Source organism: Mercenaria mercenaria, chromosome 4 (assembly GCF_021730395.1).
Source record: "Mercenaria mercenaria strain notata chromosome 4, MADL_Memer_1, whole genome shotgun sequence".
Classification (NCBI taxonomy): domain Eukaryota; kingdom Metazoa; phylum Mollusca; class Bivalvia; order Venerida; family Veneridae; genus Mercenaria; species Mercenaria mercenaria.
The window spans coordinates 24,313,022-24,334,019 of NC_069364.1; the positions used below are offsets into that span (position 1 = coordinate 24,313,022).

The 20,998-nt window shown below is 36.8% G+C and overlaps 1 protein-coding gene across 5 annotated transcripts in view; it reads right to left on the reverse strand.

The window, feature by feature from the left end:
* The window catches only part of LOC123551218 (syntaxin-binding protein 5-like), a 145,883-nt gene that overhangs the window by 70,211 nt on the left and 54,674 nt on the right, over positions 1-20,998 (reverse strand). For all 5 annotated transcript variants that reach the window (XM_053540772.1, XM_053540768.1, XM_053540771.1 and 2 more), the window contains 3 exons: positions 17,180-17,334; positions 15,739-15,811; positions 11,005-11,155 (listed from right to left, as the gene is read on the reverse strand). In XM_053540772.1, coding sequence (XP_053396747.1) covers positions 11,005-11,155; positions 15,739-15,811; positions 17,180-17,334 — 379 coding nt within the window. The remainder of the gene's footprint in view (positions 1-11,004; positions 11,156-15,738; positions 15,812-17,179; positions 17,335-20,998) is intronic.

The following is a 20,998-nucleotide window of genomic DNA, read 5'->3' on the forward strand; positions in this document are numbered from 1 at the left end:
GCAGGCTTCACTGAAGCTGGTAGAAAAAATCAAGAGTAGCAAGATAGCTGTAATTCACTCACCTAAGTGCTACTGTTTTTTTTTTGACATGGTGAAGGTCACTAAAGCGATTTAAGTCTAAGAACACCACACCAAACCAAAACTTAGTTGAAAAAAGACTTCAAACAGAGGTCAATCAAAAGTCGTCCATTGTAACCTCATAGTTTTTATCTTGTTCCCATCAACCAAAACTGGGAAACTAAGATTGTATTATTCTTTACTTCCAGGTATGGTTTCTTGAGTATCAAAAAATCTTTTTCTGTGATTTGACTTAAGGACACAGTTTTAATATTTACGAGACCCAATTTGCCATCAACTTTGTAAGACAAACTATCTGACCAGAATTCAGTTTTTGACCCTAGATGTCCTAGTGTCAAACATTCTGACCAAGTTTAATATGACTGAGAAGAAAATGTGGCTCAGTTATGAATTGAACTGTGACCTAGTTTTTAAGACCCACTCTAAAAAGGACAAAGATATTAAGGTAAAGACTTACAATCTGACCAGGTTTCATGCAGATCAGGTAGAAAAATGTGACCTATGGAGTGTTAACATTTTTTAATCAACCTAGTGACCTAATTAGACCATAAATGACCACATTTCAAACCTGCCGTTTATTTCATAAAGATGCTTGACAACTGGGTTTAAAATGTGGCATTCTGACTATTAAAGCTTTTCTACCATTTGACCTTAAATCACCTGAATTGTCCCATGATCAACTTCACCTAACTTCCATCAAGTTGAAATATCATGTTGATCAGGCGGAAAATGTGACTTTTATAGACTGTTAAGAAAATATTTGTATGATTTGATCTACTGACATTGTTTGTGACCTAGGATGACGCAGTTTTTAACATGACAGACTTCATCAAGATAAACATTCTGATAAGCTGTGATCAACTAAAAAAAAAATACCTCTAAATATGTTATCAAGATTTTTCTATGATTTGATCTAGTGACCTATTTTCTGACCTCAGATGACCCAGTAACTAATGCTTCTTAGATGTGCCCCTACTTCCTGTTACTGTACATGGTTTCATGACTTTTGGTGAAATATTTCTTTAATATATACATATATGCAACAAAAACTTTTAAGCACTTTATGTGTATTTTTCACTAAGTCAAGAACCATAACTCTGGCCTGGCTGAGTGAAATCAAAATAGAACATAGGGTGCACAACTTCACATGCTATATAACAATACCCAAATGTTTTATCAATTAATTCAAACACTTTTTGAGATATATGGGACACAAACTTGTATGCCTTTTATGAATATTTCTGACTTAATCAAGGGCTATAACTCTGGAATGAACAATAGAACAAAACCCCAGGTGCACAGCTTCACATGCTCATAATATTCCTAAATGTTTCATGACTTTGGTGAAACATTTTTTTAAAATATATGCAACACAGACTTTTAAGCACTTTCTGTGCAGTTTTCACTCAGTCAAGGACCGCTAATCTGGTCTGACTAAGTGAAACCCAAACAGAACACCATGTGCACAACTTCACAAGATGCTATATAGCAATCCCCTAATGTTTTATGACACTTACTTCAAAACTTTTTGAGATACATATGACAAAAACTTGTATGCACTTTATGATTATTTATGACTTCATCAAGAGCCATAACTCTGGTATGAATGACAGAAATTCCAATCAAAACCCAGGTGCATAACTCCACATGTTGAATAATATTCTTATTATGTTTCATGACCCTAGGTCTAATACGTTTTAAGATACATGTACATGCAACACAAACTTTTATGCTTTAATGCATATTTTTGACTAAGTCAAGGGCCATAACTCTGGATTTGCTGAACGAAATCTTTACCAAACCTCAAGAGTAAAAACTTCACATGCTGAATAATATTCCTGTAATGTTTCCTAATCTAAGGTCAAATACTTCCCAAGTTAAATGTGACACAAACTTGTTGGCCCTTTATAGGCATTTTTTGACTTAGTCAAGGAACATAACTCTGGTCTCGCTGTGTCAGATCCCAATTAAAACACCAGGTGCACAACTTCACATGCTGAATAACAATCCTTTGAAGTCTGATGACACTGTGTCAAATACTTTTTGAGATATGCACAACACAATTCTGACGGATGAACAGACTTAAGCATCTCCCCCGCACCCCACCGAACCCCAAAATTTTTTGACCAGTTTCATAAAGGTTGCACCAACACTGTAACCCTAGGTTGGTTAAAAGTAAAACTGTTGAATAGAAGGTGAATTAGTGATGATGAATAATTAAGAAATAATGTATAGAAAAACTGTGTTTTAATGTTATTAATACACGGAAAGAGGTTATATGTCCGCGGAATAATTTCACAAGGGTGTAGCCCGAGTGAATTATTCTGGCGACGTATAACCAATTTTGAGTGTATTAATTTAGGTAAAACACGATTTTGCTATACATTATTTCGATTCTAATATGCCCTTAATCTAAGACAGTAGATAAAATATAGTAGCGCTCTTTCTTGGTCGCAACAAAAACATTGACGTCATCACACATTAACATGACGTCATTTTAGCATAAGCATGTTTTAACTGAAACAAGCATATTAGAATGGTCCATCTATACTAATAGCTCACCTTGAACAATGGTTTAGAGAAGTTAAAAATTCAAAATCCCCATATTAGATAGGCCCCTATAAGGATGCTATGACCAAGTTTGACCGCTTAGTATGACCTTAACCTTTGAGATAAGGACCAAAGTCCTGTGGCATTATCCTGTTCCACTGAAGTTATTATTTATGCCAATGTTAAAGAGATTACTCATTGCATGTAAAATTTATGGCCTAGACAGTATCTTCTATCACCTCTAACCTCCAGTGTAACCTTGACCTGTAAGAAAGGGGCCTGTGGTTTGCACCAACACCTTATCTAACTGAGACAAACATTTACACCAAATACAAATAAGATTTCCCATGCATGACAAAGTGCTAAGACAGGCTCTAAAATAACCTTTGATCCTTAAGTGTGATCTTGACATTTAAGACAGAGTCCTGGGTTTTGGGCAAGACCAGACTGGCGTAAGACGCTAACTCTCATGGAGACAAAGTTAACATTCAAATAATGCCAAAATAAAAATAAAACTGCTGCACGCTTGTTGAAGTTACATGTCTGACAAGCCCTAATCTGATTTTTGTCCACCATGTGTGACCTTGACCTTTTAAGAAAGGGACTTCGATTAAATGCATGTGACACTCTCACTGAGAGGACTATAAATGCTATATACAGATAAGATTGGTCCCTTCATATCAAAGTTATGGTCAAGACAAGATCTGACATCATCTTTGACCTCGTAGTGTGATCTTTATCTTTGAGATAGGAACATTGAGCTTGTGCGCAAACTGTTTCCTTGAGGTAAACATTAGTTTATACTAATTTGTTTTAGCTCGATTGTGATGAAAGCTTCAAGCTTATTGGAACCACTCTCGAGTCCGCTTCCTGGAAAAACCAGTACTGGTGTCATATGAGAAGTCATGGTCGTGACCCCAGTGGGGCTCAAACCCATGACCCCTGGACTGAGCGGCCGACACCTTAACCACTAGACCACCGCTCCCCTACAGAGGTAAACATTCATGCAAGTGTGCTAGTTTCATCTAAGATGAGCTAGTTTCACAGTTGACCTATATTTTCATACAGACAAACATTCATATTTATAAAGTTCCATGCATATCAGGTAGAAAATGTAGTCACATTTCTTTCTGTGACTGTACCTAGTGACCCTGTTTCTGATCCATGTTGAACTAGTTCAAGAACATGCCAAGATTTCATTAATGCAAACATTCTTATAAGGTCACATGATGTGCAGGTCTATGGCCCCCTCTATCATTAACTAAATATGGTTTTCTATGACTGAACTTAGTGACCCTGTTTTTGACCTAAGACAACCAAGTTTCAACTTGGATTTTTTACAATCATAATGATGACTCAAAAAACTTAAAAGATGAATAAAAAGATTTATAGAAGATTTTCTATGATTTGCCTTTGTGATATATTTTTTTACCCCAGGTGACCCATTATCAAGCTTACCCAAGATGTTTATTGTGGCAAATATTCTGAAAAGGTTTCATTACAATTGGGTAAAATCTGTCACCTCTCAAGACCCGACAGTAAATTTGTTGATGACCATGGAATAAGGGCAATGACTGCTGTGGGGCAAATAAAAAACAGCTCTGAGTAACAAATAAACAATTTGTGTTTGGCCTAAACAGTCCTTATTCCATTATTGTACAACATCTTATTTATTTGTGTTGTTTCACCTCCCTAATTTGTACAAACTTTCAGCTTAATGAGAAACAGACGTTGTTTCTCATACAATTAAACAAGAAGATACATTAGTTCTTTCATTCAATTAAGACATTAGCTTTCAGTACATGCGTACTTCAGTGTGTTTCTATTTCTGTCTTTTAGAATGACTTTGGAAAGAAGAAAATCAAATTAACCTTTAACAGTCTAGCATAAAACACATGACGCCGCTACAAGTAAATGAATGTACTATTCGACCCCTCTTTTTAATAACAGGTTTTCTCGTAAATTGCCATTTTAATTTGCAAGATGTAACTTAACATTATTGTAACAGTCTGGTTGTAGGCTCTACGAATTTTTATGGAAAATGTTAAGGCCCAAATCGTATTTTCTCTTTTAAAATTTACAAATATTTTACATGGAAATGTTGCTTTAATGCTAACATATATTGGGAGTTTTACATCGAGTCATCAACAGTGAAAATTTTAAGAGTTCTTAGTATTTAAAATGACTATATACGATGGAAAAACACCCCAATGAAACTGTTGTTTGACGATAAATTCCAAACTAAGATATTTTGAAGAGCCTGCAAAACCATAAACCTACTAGCTAAATGGCAGAATCCTTATTCCTGCAAAATCATTCCTCAAATAAGGCCTGTGAGAATATGTTCACTGGAAGTCAGAGCTTCTGCTATATTAAACAAACGGGCCATGATGGCCCTAGATCCCTCACTTGTGTCACACAGCTTGCTTGTAAAATTTTGCTTGATGGTTACACAAGGAAAATATCTATGACATTATTACATTATTTTAAAATAGGGCCAGAGTTTTCTGACAATATTTTTTTTTCAAACTTCGACTAAATAAATATAAGGGGGGGGGGGGGGTAGTGATGTGGTGCGGACTTCAAAGGAATTTGCTTGAAAGCCGCCCAAGGAAATCTGTGTGAAATAATTTTAAAATTGAGCTAGCTCCAGCCAGCAGTTTCAGAGCAGATTTTCAAAGTTTTCCATAATTATAGTTATATGGTGAAACTTGCCCTGCCCCATGGTGATAAAAAAGAATTATTTGAAGGAATTTTGTATATGGTCACTTGAGATGCATTGCTAGTATGGAATTATTTTGAAATCAGGCTAGCAGTTTCAAAGAAGTTTTCCATATAGCCAAATAGGGAAAACTAGCCTAGCCCTCTGGCAGCCATTTTTTCAACAAGACAGAATGACTTGAAGGAATTTAGTAATGGGTAACCAAAGGATCATTTCTTTCAAATTATTTTCAAATCAAGTCACCAGTTTCAGAGGAGATTTTCAAAGTTTTCTATCAAGCCATAAAGGAAAAACTTGAATGTTGAAGCCCAAAGGGCAACAATGTCTAGCCCATTATTTGTTGAAACACAGTGTGAATGACTCAAACATTTCAGCCAATTATAACAAGTTTCATTTCAATATCTTGACCCAAACTAAAGTTATTTAACAGAAACAACTGGAGCTGTTACAGGAGTGACGAATTATACCCCCACAATACGGCCTTGTGACAGAAGTAAGCCAATGTCAAAGTCGAACCTCAAAATCAATAGGGGTCATCTGCTGATCATGGCAAACCTTCCTATCAACTTTCATGATCCTAGGCCCATGCGTTCTCAAGTTATTGACTGTGACCTTGACCTTTTGCCTACTGACCTTAAAATCAATAGAGGTCATCCGATGATCATGACCAACCTCCCTATCAACTTTCATGATCCTAGGCCCAAGGGTTCTCAAGTTATCATCCGGAAACCGTTTAACTGTTCCGGGTCATTGTGACCTTGACCCTTGACATACTGACCTCAAAGTCGAACTAGACCTGTATTTTATAATGCTACACCTGTGTACCAAAATTTATGAGCCTAGGCCCAAGTGTTCTCAAGTTATCATCAGGAAACCGTTTAACTGTTCTAGGTCACTGTGACCTTGACCTTTGACCTACTGACCTTAAAGTCGAACTTGACCTGTCTTTTATAATGTTACACCTGTGTACCAAAAATTATTTAAATCTGTTAAGCCTTTCACAAGTTATTGTCCGGAAACCATGAAAACCAACGAACCGTTGGACCGACCGACATATCCCCCCCCCCCCCCTCCAACTTTGTTTTGTGGAGGTATAATCATCAAAACAAAAAAAACTAGAGCTATCACTGAATGTGATGAATGTCACAGTACATTGCAATTTGACGAACACAAGATTGCATAATTAAGTGGCCTGCATGTATATAGATGTATATAGAATAGTAACAAAAAACAAAGGCCCATAACTCTGCAGAATATTTTTCTGCACCATGCACAAGTAAGGTTGGTACTAATCACTTGTGTGAAGTTTCATTCAATTGTGTGCAATGGTTCGGGAGATTAGGCGCATACAAGATTGCATATGCAGACTCTATGTATACAGCATAGTAACAAAAAACAAAGTCCCATAACTCTGAAGAATATTTATCTAAAAGAACGTAACTTGCACCATGCATAACTAGGGTTGGTACTGATCACTTGAGTCAAGTTTCATTAAATTGTGTGCAAGGGTTAGGGAGATTCGGCGCGCAGAAGATTGCATATGCAGACTGTATGTATATAACATATTAACAAAAAAACAAAGTCCCATAACTGTGCAGAATTTTTTTCTGAAAGACCTTAACATGCACCATGCACAACTAGGGTTACTACTGATCACTTGTTTTAAGTTTCATTAAATTGTGTGCATAGGTTCTGAAGATCAGGCACGCACAAGATTGCATACTGTGAAATCATTAATATTCGTGGGGTACTAATTTTTGTGGATTTCGTGGTTGAGTCAATCCACGAAATTTAATCCCAACGAACAAGTAAAATTCCTATTCATTTTATGTTCAAAAGTTGAAATCCACGAATTCATATCCCCATGAAGTTGCCTTTTTGACCAAAACCACGAAATTTCATGCCTACGAAATTTAATGATTTTACAGACTCTATGTATATAGTATAGTAACAAAAAACAAAGTCCCATAACTCTGCAAATATTTTTTCCTGGAAGAACCTAACATGCACCATGCACAACTACTGTTGTTACTGATCACTTTTGTGAAGTTTCATTAAATTGTGTCAAGGGGATGAGGAATATTGGTGCGCACAATATTGTGTCTACGGACAGACAACCTGAAACCAGTATACCCCCCTTACAACTTCGTTGTTGGAGGGGTACAATAATTTGAAGTCCACAAAAAAATCTTTACCAGGTACAGATATGTCAAAATACACTTAAAATTTTGAGGTTCCATCCATGTTTTACCATAGAAAAGTGGCCTCAATTTTTCCCTATGGCCAATAATAAAAAAGTTACAAAACTAGAGCTATCACTGAAGGTGATGAAGTCCCCCCTCCCCCCCCCACGCACTGACACAGTACATTGCAATTTGTCGCACACAAGATTGCATAATTATGTGGACTGTATGTATAAAGACTCTGTATATATAGTATAGTAACAAAAAACAAAGTCCCATAACTCTGCAGAATATTTTTCTGAAAGAACTTAACAAGCAAACAAGCACCATGCACAAGTAAGGCTGGTACTGATCACTTGTGTGAAGTTTCATTAAATTGTGTGCAATGGTTCGGGAGATTAGGCGCGCACAAGATTGCATATGCAGACTCTATGTATATAGCATAGTAACAAAAAACAAAGTCCCATAACTCTGCAGAATATCTATCTAAAAGAGCTTAACATGCACCATGCACAAGTAGAGTTGGTACTGATTACTTGTGTGAAGTTTCATTAAATTTTGTGCAATGGTTTGGGAGATTAGGCGCGCACAAGATTGCATATGCAGACTCTATGTATATAGCAGAGTAACAAAAAACAAGTCCCATAACTCTACAGAATATCTATCTAAAGGAACGTAACTTGCACCATGCATAACTAGGGTTGGTACTGCATCTCTTGTGTGAAGTTTCATTAAATTGTGTGCAAGGGTTCGGGAGATTAGGCACGCACAAGATTGCATATGTAGACTGTATGTATATAGTATATTAACAAAAAACAAAATCCCATAACTGTGCAGAACTTTTTTCTGAAAGAACCTAACATGCACCATGCACAACTAGGGTTACTACTGATCGCTTGTGTCAAGTTTCATTAAATGGTGTGCAGGAGTTCAGGAGATTAGGCGCACACAAGATTGCATATGCAGACTGTATGTGTATATAGTATAGTAACAAAAATCAAAGTCCCGTAACTCTGCAAATTTTTTTTCTGAAAGAACCTAACCTGCACCATGCACAACTACTGTTGTTACTGAGGGATGAGAAGAGTCGGTATGCACAAGATTGTGTCTACAGATGGACGGACAACCTGAAACCAGTATACCCCCCCTTACAACTTCGTTGTTTGGGGGAAAAACAAGATTCCTTTATGTATGTCAAAGTGATGGCCTGGACAAGATCTAAGATGATATTTAACCTCCAAGTGTGACCTTGAACTTTCAGATAGGAACCTTGGGTTTGCGCATGACACTACGTCTCATTGAAGTTAACATTCATGCCAAATTTAAACAAAATTGCTCCATGCATGTCAAAGTTATTGTCCGGACAAACAAATCCGGATGAATGGACGCACAGACTAACGCACATGCACCGAACAGCCACTTGGACGCCTATGTTTTTGCTTCCACAGGCGGGCTCAACTAGTAGCCTGGCCTCCTGGAACCATGTTTTCATACAAAACAAAATAATTGGAAGGAATTTAGTAGTGGGTCAGCAAAAGAAAATTTCTGTGAAATTGTTTCAAAATCGAGCAAGCAGTTTCTGAGATGAAGATTTTTGAAGTATTTCCTTTCAACTGTCATGTCAATGTTTGAAGGAATCTAAAAGGGAACTACCCAAGGAACATTCCTGTGAAGTGTGGTTAAATTTGGCACAGTGGTTTAGCAGGAGATTTTTTTAAGAAATTGTGGATGGACAGATGACAAGACATCCAACAGTTCTAAAAACTCACCTTGAGCACTTCCTGCTCAGGTGAGCTAAAAAAAACTATTTATTTATCTATATGATACAACAATGTGAACTTGACATTTACATCTGGTACATTAAAGGTCCAATACTAAGGAAAGTGAACATTTTAATTTCTTTTAAAAAGCACAGAAACTATTTTTCTATGAAGTATGAAGAAAGTTAAAAAGACCTGGGGGGTCATTTTGTCGATTCATTGAAATTTCAACATAATACACGTATATTTCTTTGAGTTCCAAAGACCTTCTGTAAATTTTGACCTGCCAATCTTCATTATTTAGTGTCTTGCAGAAGTCTATGCACTGGCTATGAAAAAAATTGCCAACTCACTTTCCCTTAGTAATGGACCTTTAAGGATCAGACTGGAAAGATCCTGGTCCCATTTCCTAAAACATTTAAATTAACATCAACAATCCTGTGCTCTACCTACAACACTAAGCAGGTATAATATGGTCCATATTAGAATATGAGAGAGATCTATCAAACGAAGGACACCTTCTATTACATACCTAGCTCTTGTGGTCACTTGAACAAACATTATAAAATGTGTCCAAAAATAATTTAACTCAGTTTTTAAGAGCAGTCTATAAACTCAGCATCTGATTGGCTATTTCTGATCACATGACTAAAATCGACCAATGCCAAGGCTGTATTTGTAGACTGGTCTCCAAACTCAGAAGTTTTATATACATTTGACATAAAGGCTCAATATACAATCATTCTCTCCTGAATGTGACAAAAATGCCCCTCATATATCTAATTATCTGTAGCATTTATTCCTATACACTATACATTATCTGCAGTAATTATTTCTATACATACCAAAATGTCTGAGAGAAACACAATTATTTAGAAATATTACCGACTTTCTCCCTCTTTCAGACTTTATAATGCCTCATACAAAATTTCTGTCTCGTGTTTGGTGTATAAATAAAACTGAACTTCCGTCGGATTTCTCATACAGTATGCATTACGGCCTTTTAAGGCAATATGAGCAAAATTAAATGCTTGAGAGACTGGAGTAAGATTTTATGGGTTTCTAGAATAAGATAGAAGCTCACTTAAAGAATTTAAGGCAGAAAGTAGACAAGATTAAAACTGCAGCCATTTTCAAAACATGTAAAAAATTTCCTTATCAAAGTTCTTGGAGTACTTGTTTGCTTCATTTTTATATTGATTTAACTAGATTCTTGAAAAAAAATGTTGAAATATTATTTTTGGAAAGGACAACAGAGTAAATCTAATTGTTTAAGTAAAACTAAATATGCTTTATGTAATTATTCAAGAGCATAATTATGGCACGAATATCAAAGTTCGCAGCACCGCTTAAAATCTTCCTTTAGAACAGCAATTCCCTCTTTGTAAAGTCTGAAATTCCTCTTGAACTCTTTAAAAGGTTCAGACGTATATATAATCTTTATAACCTCTTGTACAGTAAGGTATACCTTTCTTACCTCTGGAAGCCAATACAGTATGGTATAGCTTTTGTAATCTTTAATTACCTCTGACAAGGTAAACCAAGATTGAATGATACGTTTTATATGACTGAACTGAATATCACCATAATCATAATCCAGTAAGAATTCCAACATTTCACCAGAATTTAAAACACACACCTACTGCTTTGCACAAAAAGCAACGTCTAATACTAACGAATTGCGCTGAAAATTTAATCCGTAAATTCACACCTTTTCACTAAATCCTGTTCGTTTGTGTTTAGAAGATCCCACAGAATAAAGGGCTGGTATAAGATCAGTCTGACAGTCTGCAAAATATTGGCACGCTGTAACAGGGGACTCGTGAATATCCATAGGGTAAGGGTTCTCAAAACAAGGATACCTGTAATGTAGAAACAGAAATGTGTCAGACTTGATACATCATATATTACATTGATAGATAAAGTGATGGGTTAGGAGTATATAAATGAGCCGTGCCATGGGAAAACCAACATAGTGGGTATGCGACCAGCATGGATCCAGACCAGCCTGCGCATCCGCGCAGTCTGGTCAGGCTCCATGCTGTTCGCTTTTAAAGCCTATTGGAATTGGAGAAACTATTAGCGAACAGCATGGAGCCTGACCAGACTGCGCGGATGCGCAGGCTGGTCTGGATCCATGCTGGTCGCATACCCACTATGCTGGTTTTCCCATGGCACGGCTCAAATAGTAGTTTGAACAAATCTGTTGCAAATGTGCAATTGTTGTCCCAGAAGCAGGAATATTACCCTAAATGTTAAAATATCTACAGAGTTTCAATCCAGTATCTGCATTAGTTTTGGAGATAGTAACTTGAAAGGCAAAACTTTAACAGAATTTTCTAAGTCCAAAAGGGGGCATAATTTGCTCAAAATACATGTTAGAGTTATGGGACTTGATCCTGTAGTATCAGTTATTGACCTAGAAAAAGAAAAAAAGAAATTCAAAGCTATATGCCTTTTAATGTAAGCTATATGTACTTGCATGCAAAACTTTAACCAAGGTGTGATGCCAACACCAACACCAGGTTAAGTACAATAACTCCGACTATTCTTCTAAAAGTCAAGCTAAAAGGAGATAAAATCAGACCATATGATGTCACATGACCTTGCCTTGGGAGACAAGCATTTACTTTGAAAATGCAATTTTGACATATTAACTATTCCCCAATCTTCATTATAAAACAATCACACTGATTTTTGATGATACATGAGGAAATGAGAGCACTTCTTTGGGTACTTATTGAACACTCCTTGTAAATAATTATATTAACTAGAAAATGCTTTTGTAAAAAAGCGCATGTCTCCCCCAATGCAAAGTCCTATTGGCAAGAAGTCAATAGGGGTCAGGAGCGAAAGTCAAAGAGACACTGATGGTTAGCTGCAATAGGGATCATCTACTTGACATGTCCAGTCATCCCGCTAGATTTCAACACTCTTGGCCTAGTGGTTCTCAAGTCACTGTTCAGGCTCCTGTGACCTTGACCTTTGATCAAGTGACCTCAAAATAAATAAGGGTCATCTACTCTGCATGTCCAATCATCCTATTAAGTTTCAACATTGTAGGTCAAGTGGTTCTCAAGTTATTTCCAAAAAATGATTTTACATGAACAGGCCACTGTGACCTTGACCTTTAATAGACTGACCCCAAAATCAATAGGGGTCATCTACTCTGCATGTTCAGTCATCTTATGAAGTTTCAACATTCTGGGTCAAGTGGTTCTCAAGTTATTGATCGGAACTGGTTATCAATGTTCAGGCCCCTGTGACCTTGACCTTTAACGGAGTGACCCCAAAAACAATAGGGGTCATTTACTCTGCATGAACAATCATCCTATGAAGTTTCAACATTCTTGGTCGAGAGGTTCTCAAGTTATTGATTGGAAATGGTTTTCCATGTTCAGGCCACGGTGGCCTTGACCTTGAACAGAGTGACCCTAAAATCGTTAGGGGTCATCTACTCTGCATGACCAATCATCCTATGAAGTTTCATCATTCTGGGTCAAGTGGTTCTCAAGTTACTGACCGGAAATGGTTTTCAATACTCAGGCCCCTGTGACCTTGACCTTTCACAGAGTGACCCCAAAATCGTTAGGGGTCATCTACTCTGCATGACCAATCATCCTAATAAGTTTCAACATTCTTGGTCAAGTGGTTCAAGTTACTGACCGGAAATGGTTTTCAATGTTCAGGCCCCTGTGACCTTGACCTTTAATGGACTGACCCCAAAATCGATAGGGGTCATCTACTTTGCATGTACAATCATCCTATGAAGTTTCAACATTCTTGGTCAAGTGGTTCTCTAGTTATTGATTGGAAATGGTTTTCAATGTTTAGGCCCCTGTGACCTTGACCTTTGATGGAGTGACCCCAAAATCAATAGGGGTCATCTACTCTTTATGACCAATCATCCTATGAAGTTTCAACATTCTGGGTCAAGTGGTTCTCTAGTTATTGATCGGAAATGGTTTTCAATGTTCAGGCCCGTGACCTTGACCTTTGACAGAGTGACCCCAAAATCAATAGGGGTCATCTACTCTTCATGACCAATCATCCTATGAAGTTTCAACATTCTGGGTCTAGTGGTTCTCTAGTTATTGATCGGAAATGGTTTTCAATGTTCAGGCCCCTGTGACCTTGACCTTTGACGGAGTGACCCCAAAAACAATAGGGGTCGTCTAATCCAGCAGCCCTACAATCCTATGAAGTTTGAAGGTTCTAGGTCAAATGGTTCTCCAGTTATAGCTCGGAAATGAAGTGTGACGTACGGACGGACGGACGGACAGGGCAAAAACAATATGTCTCCTGGGGGAGACATAATAACAGCTCTCTGCTAAAGAGACTAATAACAAGTAGGTCAATCTGTAACTAGAAAATGCTTTTGTAAAAAAGCGCATGTCTCCCACAAATGCAAAGTCCTATAGGCAAGCAGTCAATAGGGGTCAGGAGCGAAAGTCAAAGAGACACTGGTGGTTGGCTGCAATAGGGATCATCTACTTGGCATGTCTAGTCATCCCGCTAAATTTCAACACTCGTGGCCTAGTGGTTCTCAAGTCACTGTTCAGGCTCCTGTGACCCTGACCTTTGATCAAGTGACCTCAAAATAAATAAGGGTCATCTACTCTGCATGTCCAATCATCCTATTAAGTTTCAACATTGTAGGTCAAGTGGTTCTCAAGTTATTTCCAAAAAATGATTTTACATGAACAGGCCACTGTGACCTTGACCTTTAATAGACTGACCCCAAAATCAATAGGGGTCATCTACTCTGCATGTTCAATCATCTAATGAAGTTTCAACATTCTGGGTCAAGTGGTTCTCAAGTTATTGATCAGAACTGGTTATCAATGTTCAGGCCCCTGTGACCTTGACCTTTAATGGAGTGACCCCAAAAACAATAAGGGTCATTTACTCTGCATGAACAATCATCCTATGAAGTTTCAACATTCTGGGTCGAGAGGTTCTCAAGTTATTGATTGGAAATGGTTTCCATGTTCAGGCCCCTGTGGCCTTGACCTTTAACAGAGTGACCCTAAAATCATTAGGGTTCATCTACTCTGCATGACCAATGATCCTACGAAGTTTCATCATTCTGGGTCAAGTGGTTCTCAAGTTACTGACCGGAAATGGTTTTCAATGTGCGGGCCCCTGTGACCTTGATCTTTCATAGAGTGACCCCAAAAATCGTTAGGGGTCATCTACTCTTTATGACCAATCATCCTATTAAGTTTCAACATTCTGGGTCAAGTGGTTCTCAAGTTACTGACCAGAAATGGTTTTCAATGTTCAGGCCCCTGTGACCTTGACCTTTAATGGAGTGACCCCAAAATCGATAGGGGTCATCTACTTTGCACGTACAATCATCCTATGAAGTTTCAACATTCTGGGTCATGTGGTTCTCTAGTTATTGATCAGAAATTGTTTTCAATGTTCAGGCCCCTGTGACCTTTACCTTTGACGGAGTGATCCCATAATCAATAAGGGTCAACTACTCTTTATGACCAATCATCCTATCAAGTTTCAACATTCTGGGTCAAGTGGTTCTCTAGTTATTGATTGGAAATGGTTTTCAATGTTCAGGCCCCTGTGACCTTGACCTTTGACGGAGTGATCCCAAAATCAATAGGGGTCATCTACTCTTCATGACCAATCATCCTATGAAGTTTCAACATTCTGGGTCAAGTGGTTCTCTAGTTATTGATCGGAAATGGTTTTCAATGTTCAGGCCCCTGTGACCTTGACCTTTGACGGAGTGACCCCAAAATCAATAGGGGTCATCTACTCTTCATGACCAATCATCCTATGAAGTTTCAACATTCTGGGTCAAGTGGTTCTCTAGTTATTGATCGGAAATGGTTTTCAATGTTCAGGCCCCTGTGACCTTGACCTTTGATGGAGTGACCCCAAAAACAATAGGGGTCGTCTACTCCAGCAGCCCTACAACCCTATGAAGTTTGAAGGTTCTCGGTCAAATGGTTCTCCAGTTATTGCTCGGAAATGAAGGGTGACGTACGGACGGACAGGGCGAAAACAATATGTCTCCTGGGGGAGACATAATAACACCTAGTCATAAGAGAGATCAACAAGTTCTAGTTCAGTCTTAAAATAGAACTCTTCATATAGAAGTTGTGAGATTAATAAACTACCGTATCATTCTGTTTAACAGCTACCCATTAGTAATGAAATCAACAATAACTTGACTGCACAGTAATAACATTAAACAAGTAGTGATATAGTAACAACTTTGGTCAACTTGAAATGAAAAAATGAGATCAATAACACCCAATCGGTACTGTAGTAATAACCACAATAATGCCCAAGTCTTCCCCTTAATAACACTAACTTAATAACAATGTTGAGATCAATAACTACCTAGACATTCTATAATAACATTCACCTCTTAGTAATGAGATCAACACAATTAAGATCACATCAAAATAACACTTACCCAGGAGAAGTGAGATCAATAACAACTAGGTCATTCTGTAATAACACAACAATTGCATAAGGGTCTTGGAAATCTGAAAAAAAAAAAAACAACATTGGCATATCAAACTACAGTGAGCATGAAAATCCAGCTGGAAAGAGGACAACTTTTGCATTAGCAGACAATTATGGCACTTTTATAAAGCAAATATCTCTTTTGTTGTATATACTAGATCAACATGACAGAAATTCTAAATCTATATTATATAAGTACACCATCTGTGGCGGGTACTCATTAATTATAAAGAAACAAGCTGTATGCTGCTCAATCATTATGCATGCTTAGAACAAAGGCCTATGTTTTACTCGTTTAGTATTCTTTAGCAACTTAGAATTATAGTACATATGAGGTGATTTAGACAATAGTACAGCCTGTGAGGATCAATACTTGTTCTGTACGAGTAGTGTGGTTCTTGTATAACAAAACTTTTAACATTCTTTGCAGAAAAAGAACCATAATTTTATCAAAATGTCAGACAGAGTTACGGTTATTGACTTATTTACTCCCTTATTGTATAGTGTCAAGGCTACAACTCTTAAGATATCATACTAGATTTAAATTTAGTACCTTTTTCCAATTATAATTCATCCTCTACCAATACAGATACAGCAATCTTGACTAGAGGGACTCCAGAGCAAGAGGAAGCATATAGAAGAGATGGGGTTTGTTTCAGAATAAAAGGAATCAAATCTAAATCAGAAAGAGTATGAATACACAGAAGAATTACCTAAACAAGAGGACCATGATGGTCCTGAATCGCTCACCTGTCCCCACATGAACTGAATATGACTTCGTTTTTTCTATTATTTGACATAGTGACCTAGTTTTTGAGCTCATGTGACGACGGACGCCACGCGATCACAAAAGCTCACCTTGTCACTTTGTGACTGGTGAGCTAAAAATGAACTGATGAATTCAGCACTTTATAACTTCGGACATTTTACATACAGCATAAATAACAACATTTGTTGAATATACAGCTGAAACTCTATAACTTGAACTCCCTTATCTCAAAATGCCTGCTATTTCTAAGACATATTCCAGTCCCGTCCGAAAACTTGTGTACGAAGTATCATTTTTAATACAACTTTCTGTTATCTCTTCGACTCTGAGAAACCGAGTTTCAACTGTTTTATATATAAATAACTGAGCCGTGCCATGAGAAAATCAACATAGTGGCTTTGCGACCAGCATGGATCCAGACCAGCCTGCGCATCCGCGCAGTCTGGTCAGGATCCATGCTGTTCGCTAACAGTTTCTCCAATTCCAATAGACTTTAAAAGCCAACAGCATGGAGCCTGACCAGACTGCGCGGATGCGCAGGCTGGTCTGGATCCATGCTGGTCGCACACCCACTATGTTGGTTTTCTCATGGCACGGCTCAATTCTATATTTCACTGACCATTTTGCCAAGGGGTTTCACATAGGACAACGAAGTCTATGATGGTATGTTCCATCTCGAGTACAGTGGTATTTTTACCAGACATCACAGTTATACAAGGTGTACGTCCTGCACGATCATATGACATCCCGCCAGAAAAAATTATCAGAGGGTCACTGAAAAATACATAAATACGTAATTAATTATTTGTTCTCTAATCCATTTTTCAAAATACATGAAAATTCTGCACAATGACTAAACTATTTATGAGAAAAATCATGTTCTTAAAACAAATTTGGTTTAAGACATACACTAAAATTTGATATATCCATAGCATGACCAAGGAACTGGAATTGGTCAGAGTTGTAGATGTAACACTAGCAATATATGGACAAAGAACAGAAATGGGAAGCTTAGCAAAATACTGACAATATATGGCCAAAGAACTGGAATTGGGAAGGTGTAAAGTTGCAATGATATAAATCTCTTCTGAAAATTCTTGATTTTACACAAAGTCTTATTAACTAGCACGGTTGTCTACTGAAAATATCATTTTCACTGATCAGCTGGAATTGATGGTGCTTTCTAATATAATTCAAAACAACATATTATAAGCTTAGCAAAGGTTTTTTGACATTTTTGGGACACAGGTCCTTCTCTGTTTTGTTTAACGGTCAAACTAACAGCTAATGACAAATTAGGGAGAGCCTTGGTGACCCTTTGCACTGGCAGGGTCCCAGGAAGATCTCCATACCCTTTTCTGCATTCCTTCACTTGAAAATCAGCTCACAGAATGTACAATGAAATGATTTTACATAGTAAACGTTGGAATTTAGAACAAAGAAAAAAGAGAGAAACACAGTGTATTCAATGGATGAAGAATAAAGCTGCACACCAAATAAAAGAATTTCCTACAGCTCAAACGCACATCCAAGTCTGCAGCATTAACCACAAGGGCCTATAATGAGACATGTGAACAAAAGAAAGTAACAGACACTGAGAAACTGATATAATTAATGGCCTGTGCATTTTTATGTAAATCTTTAACCCTTAACCTGCTACATAATATGTTACATAATATGTAGATATTACCTATAATGAACTTGACTTGTCCATCTTTCAATTTGGACAGTACCATTAACTGTTATTATAAAGGGGTGCTTACCAAAAAGATACTGACTGAATAGCAAACAGTGCAGATCATGATCAGACTTCATGGATGTGCAGGCTGATCATGATCTACACTGGCCGCAAAGGCAGAATCAGTTGTGTCCAGCATGGTAAGGGTTAAAATACACTAAAAAACACTGCCTTTTTATTTGCATTATCACTCTCTTTCCTCCATCCTGTTTGGCAGGAAAAATTTGTTAATCTTATTTTGGCATAAACATAAACAATACTGATATATAAGAAGTTCAAATAAGAAATGAACATAAAAATCATAGGTAATTTACAAAAAACATTCAAGTCCAGTTGGACTTGGAGATAATTTCATGTATTTCATTAACAGCCAGATTGTCAGGTAAATTTTTGTCAATCTGGGTGAAAAAAAAAATACTGGTACAATCGTACTAAATGGTGCTGAAGCTGAAAATCAATCAACCAACTTGTCCATAACTTTACTATTTTGCAAGTCATTTTTAATATTCTTTTTTGAAACTTTGCAGTTGAAGACATCAACAGAAATTATAACTAATATAATAAACAAGAATATTTCAGAAATAAATTCTTTATGTGAAACAAACTAATCTGGTAGTCTAAGACCTAATTTTGCCAACCTCAGTTATAAAAATAAGATACTGTTAAATGTCATCACAGTTATTACAAATATCAGTTACTGACACAATATTTTTTTCCCTATAAAACAGGCTTAATTCCAATACAATGTATTCAGTAAAGCCACAAATGTTCAGAGTTTCCACTGCAAAGGAGTGTCTGACAAGACCATTTACCAAGCAATAATATGGACAGTAAATTTTGTCATGATAGCTGCCATAGAAACTGAAATATAACTAAAGAACTTAAAAAATCTTGAAATATCTAGTAACATCTATAAGTCAGGTTTCATGAAAAAAGTTCTTGTACTTTGAAAGTTGTGCTTGATTAATAGATGGACAGAAGGATGAACAAACAAGACAGATGAAGACAAAATAAAAGCTTTGTACATTCTAAATTATATCCCATCTATGTCCCAGGTTTTATGAAAAAGTCTCTAGTACTTATCAGGTTATAAAATGATCAACCAGTTGTTGTATTTTTTTTTTTACTTTTTGTTGCCACTGCAACCACATTTGTTACCATAGCAACAACATAAAAGAATTTGCAAATTCTTCAAATTGCCATCTATCTGTGGATCACTATTTCCACGCAAAAAAAAAATCTTGTGGATAAATGGACAGAAAACAGTGCAAACAAAATAATGTGCAAATTCTCCACACTTTTTCTACTTATGAAGATTCCTGAAAAAATGTCTTGTACTTTGTGAATTATTTAGAATTCAGATTTTTTTTTTCCGATCTGTTGCTATAACAACATTTGTTGCAAAATAAAGGATATGCACATTCTCCATACTGGCTTCTACCCACATACCAAGTTTCATGTACTTCTTAAATTATCTAAGAATCCTACTGCACCACTTTTTGTCATAGTTTTGGACTATTTGTTGCCACAGCAAGCACATATTATTCTGTCAAATCAACAAAACTGAATTGCATCTATCAAGGTGTTTCGTTAATTACTGAAGTAGACAATGGAGGGGATCTTGGAGCTCTCCAATTTAGAACTTTATTTGCTACAGAAAAAGTCAGACCACTATAGGAAGCAGAAATCTTCGTCCCTGGCACTTAAAGAAACCCCTGTACTGACTACTTTCAAGTGACTATTCAGTACTGATGATCAGTTTCTTTGGAATTTAATCTTAAAGTTAAGTAAACTTTCCTGTCAAAATTTCAATCCCAAAATCTTCTAAGACATAAAAATGTTTTGTGAACATGGGGCCTATATCGCAGACAATAATATTTATCCCTACCACTCTTGAAGGTAATTCTGTTTAGAACCAAACAAATGCTTTACAAATGTTTGTTCATCCCAAAACATGACTGTAGATAATTCTGTTTATCCCCACAAACTAATAAAGGTAATTTGGTTTATGACGAAACACTGCTATTCATATCTCTTCTCTCTTCATCCCAAACCAGGATAGCAGATAATTTCTGTTTATCCCCACCCACTACTGCAGACATATTCTGATCCCAAAAATCTACTAAATAAAAGACAGTTTTTTCTATACCCAAACAACTACTGGAGACAACTTGGTTTAAAACCACCTTCAAATAAACGCAAATTTGTTTATCCCCACCCTACACCGCAGACAAATTCTGTTTATCTGACAGCTACGGCAGACATTTTCTACCAATAACTCTTCTCCTTCCAGACTCCAACTGAAGTGACAGACTCCAACCGAAGTGAAAATCTTGAAACAATGCCAGAATTTACACATGGATATTTTCTCCTAATGGCATGTAATTCCATGTAATACCACCAAAATCAATGGATTAATAACAATTTCAGTGCAAACTTTAGCTTGTTAAAATCTATCATCAGAACCCACAGGGTTCCCATGGGCAATAATTGTAATTTCAGAAACTTTCTTGAAGATTAACTAACACATGGGGCCTAATTTTCTTCCATTTATAATCCTCTCCCAAAACTTTATTGCTGTAAAATAATACTTGAACTTTGATATATATTCCTGAACAACTGCTGCAAGGATAATCATTCTAGTGTAATTTTTCTTATGAAATAAAACAAAGATTAATGACAGAACTAGCACATTATATT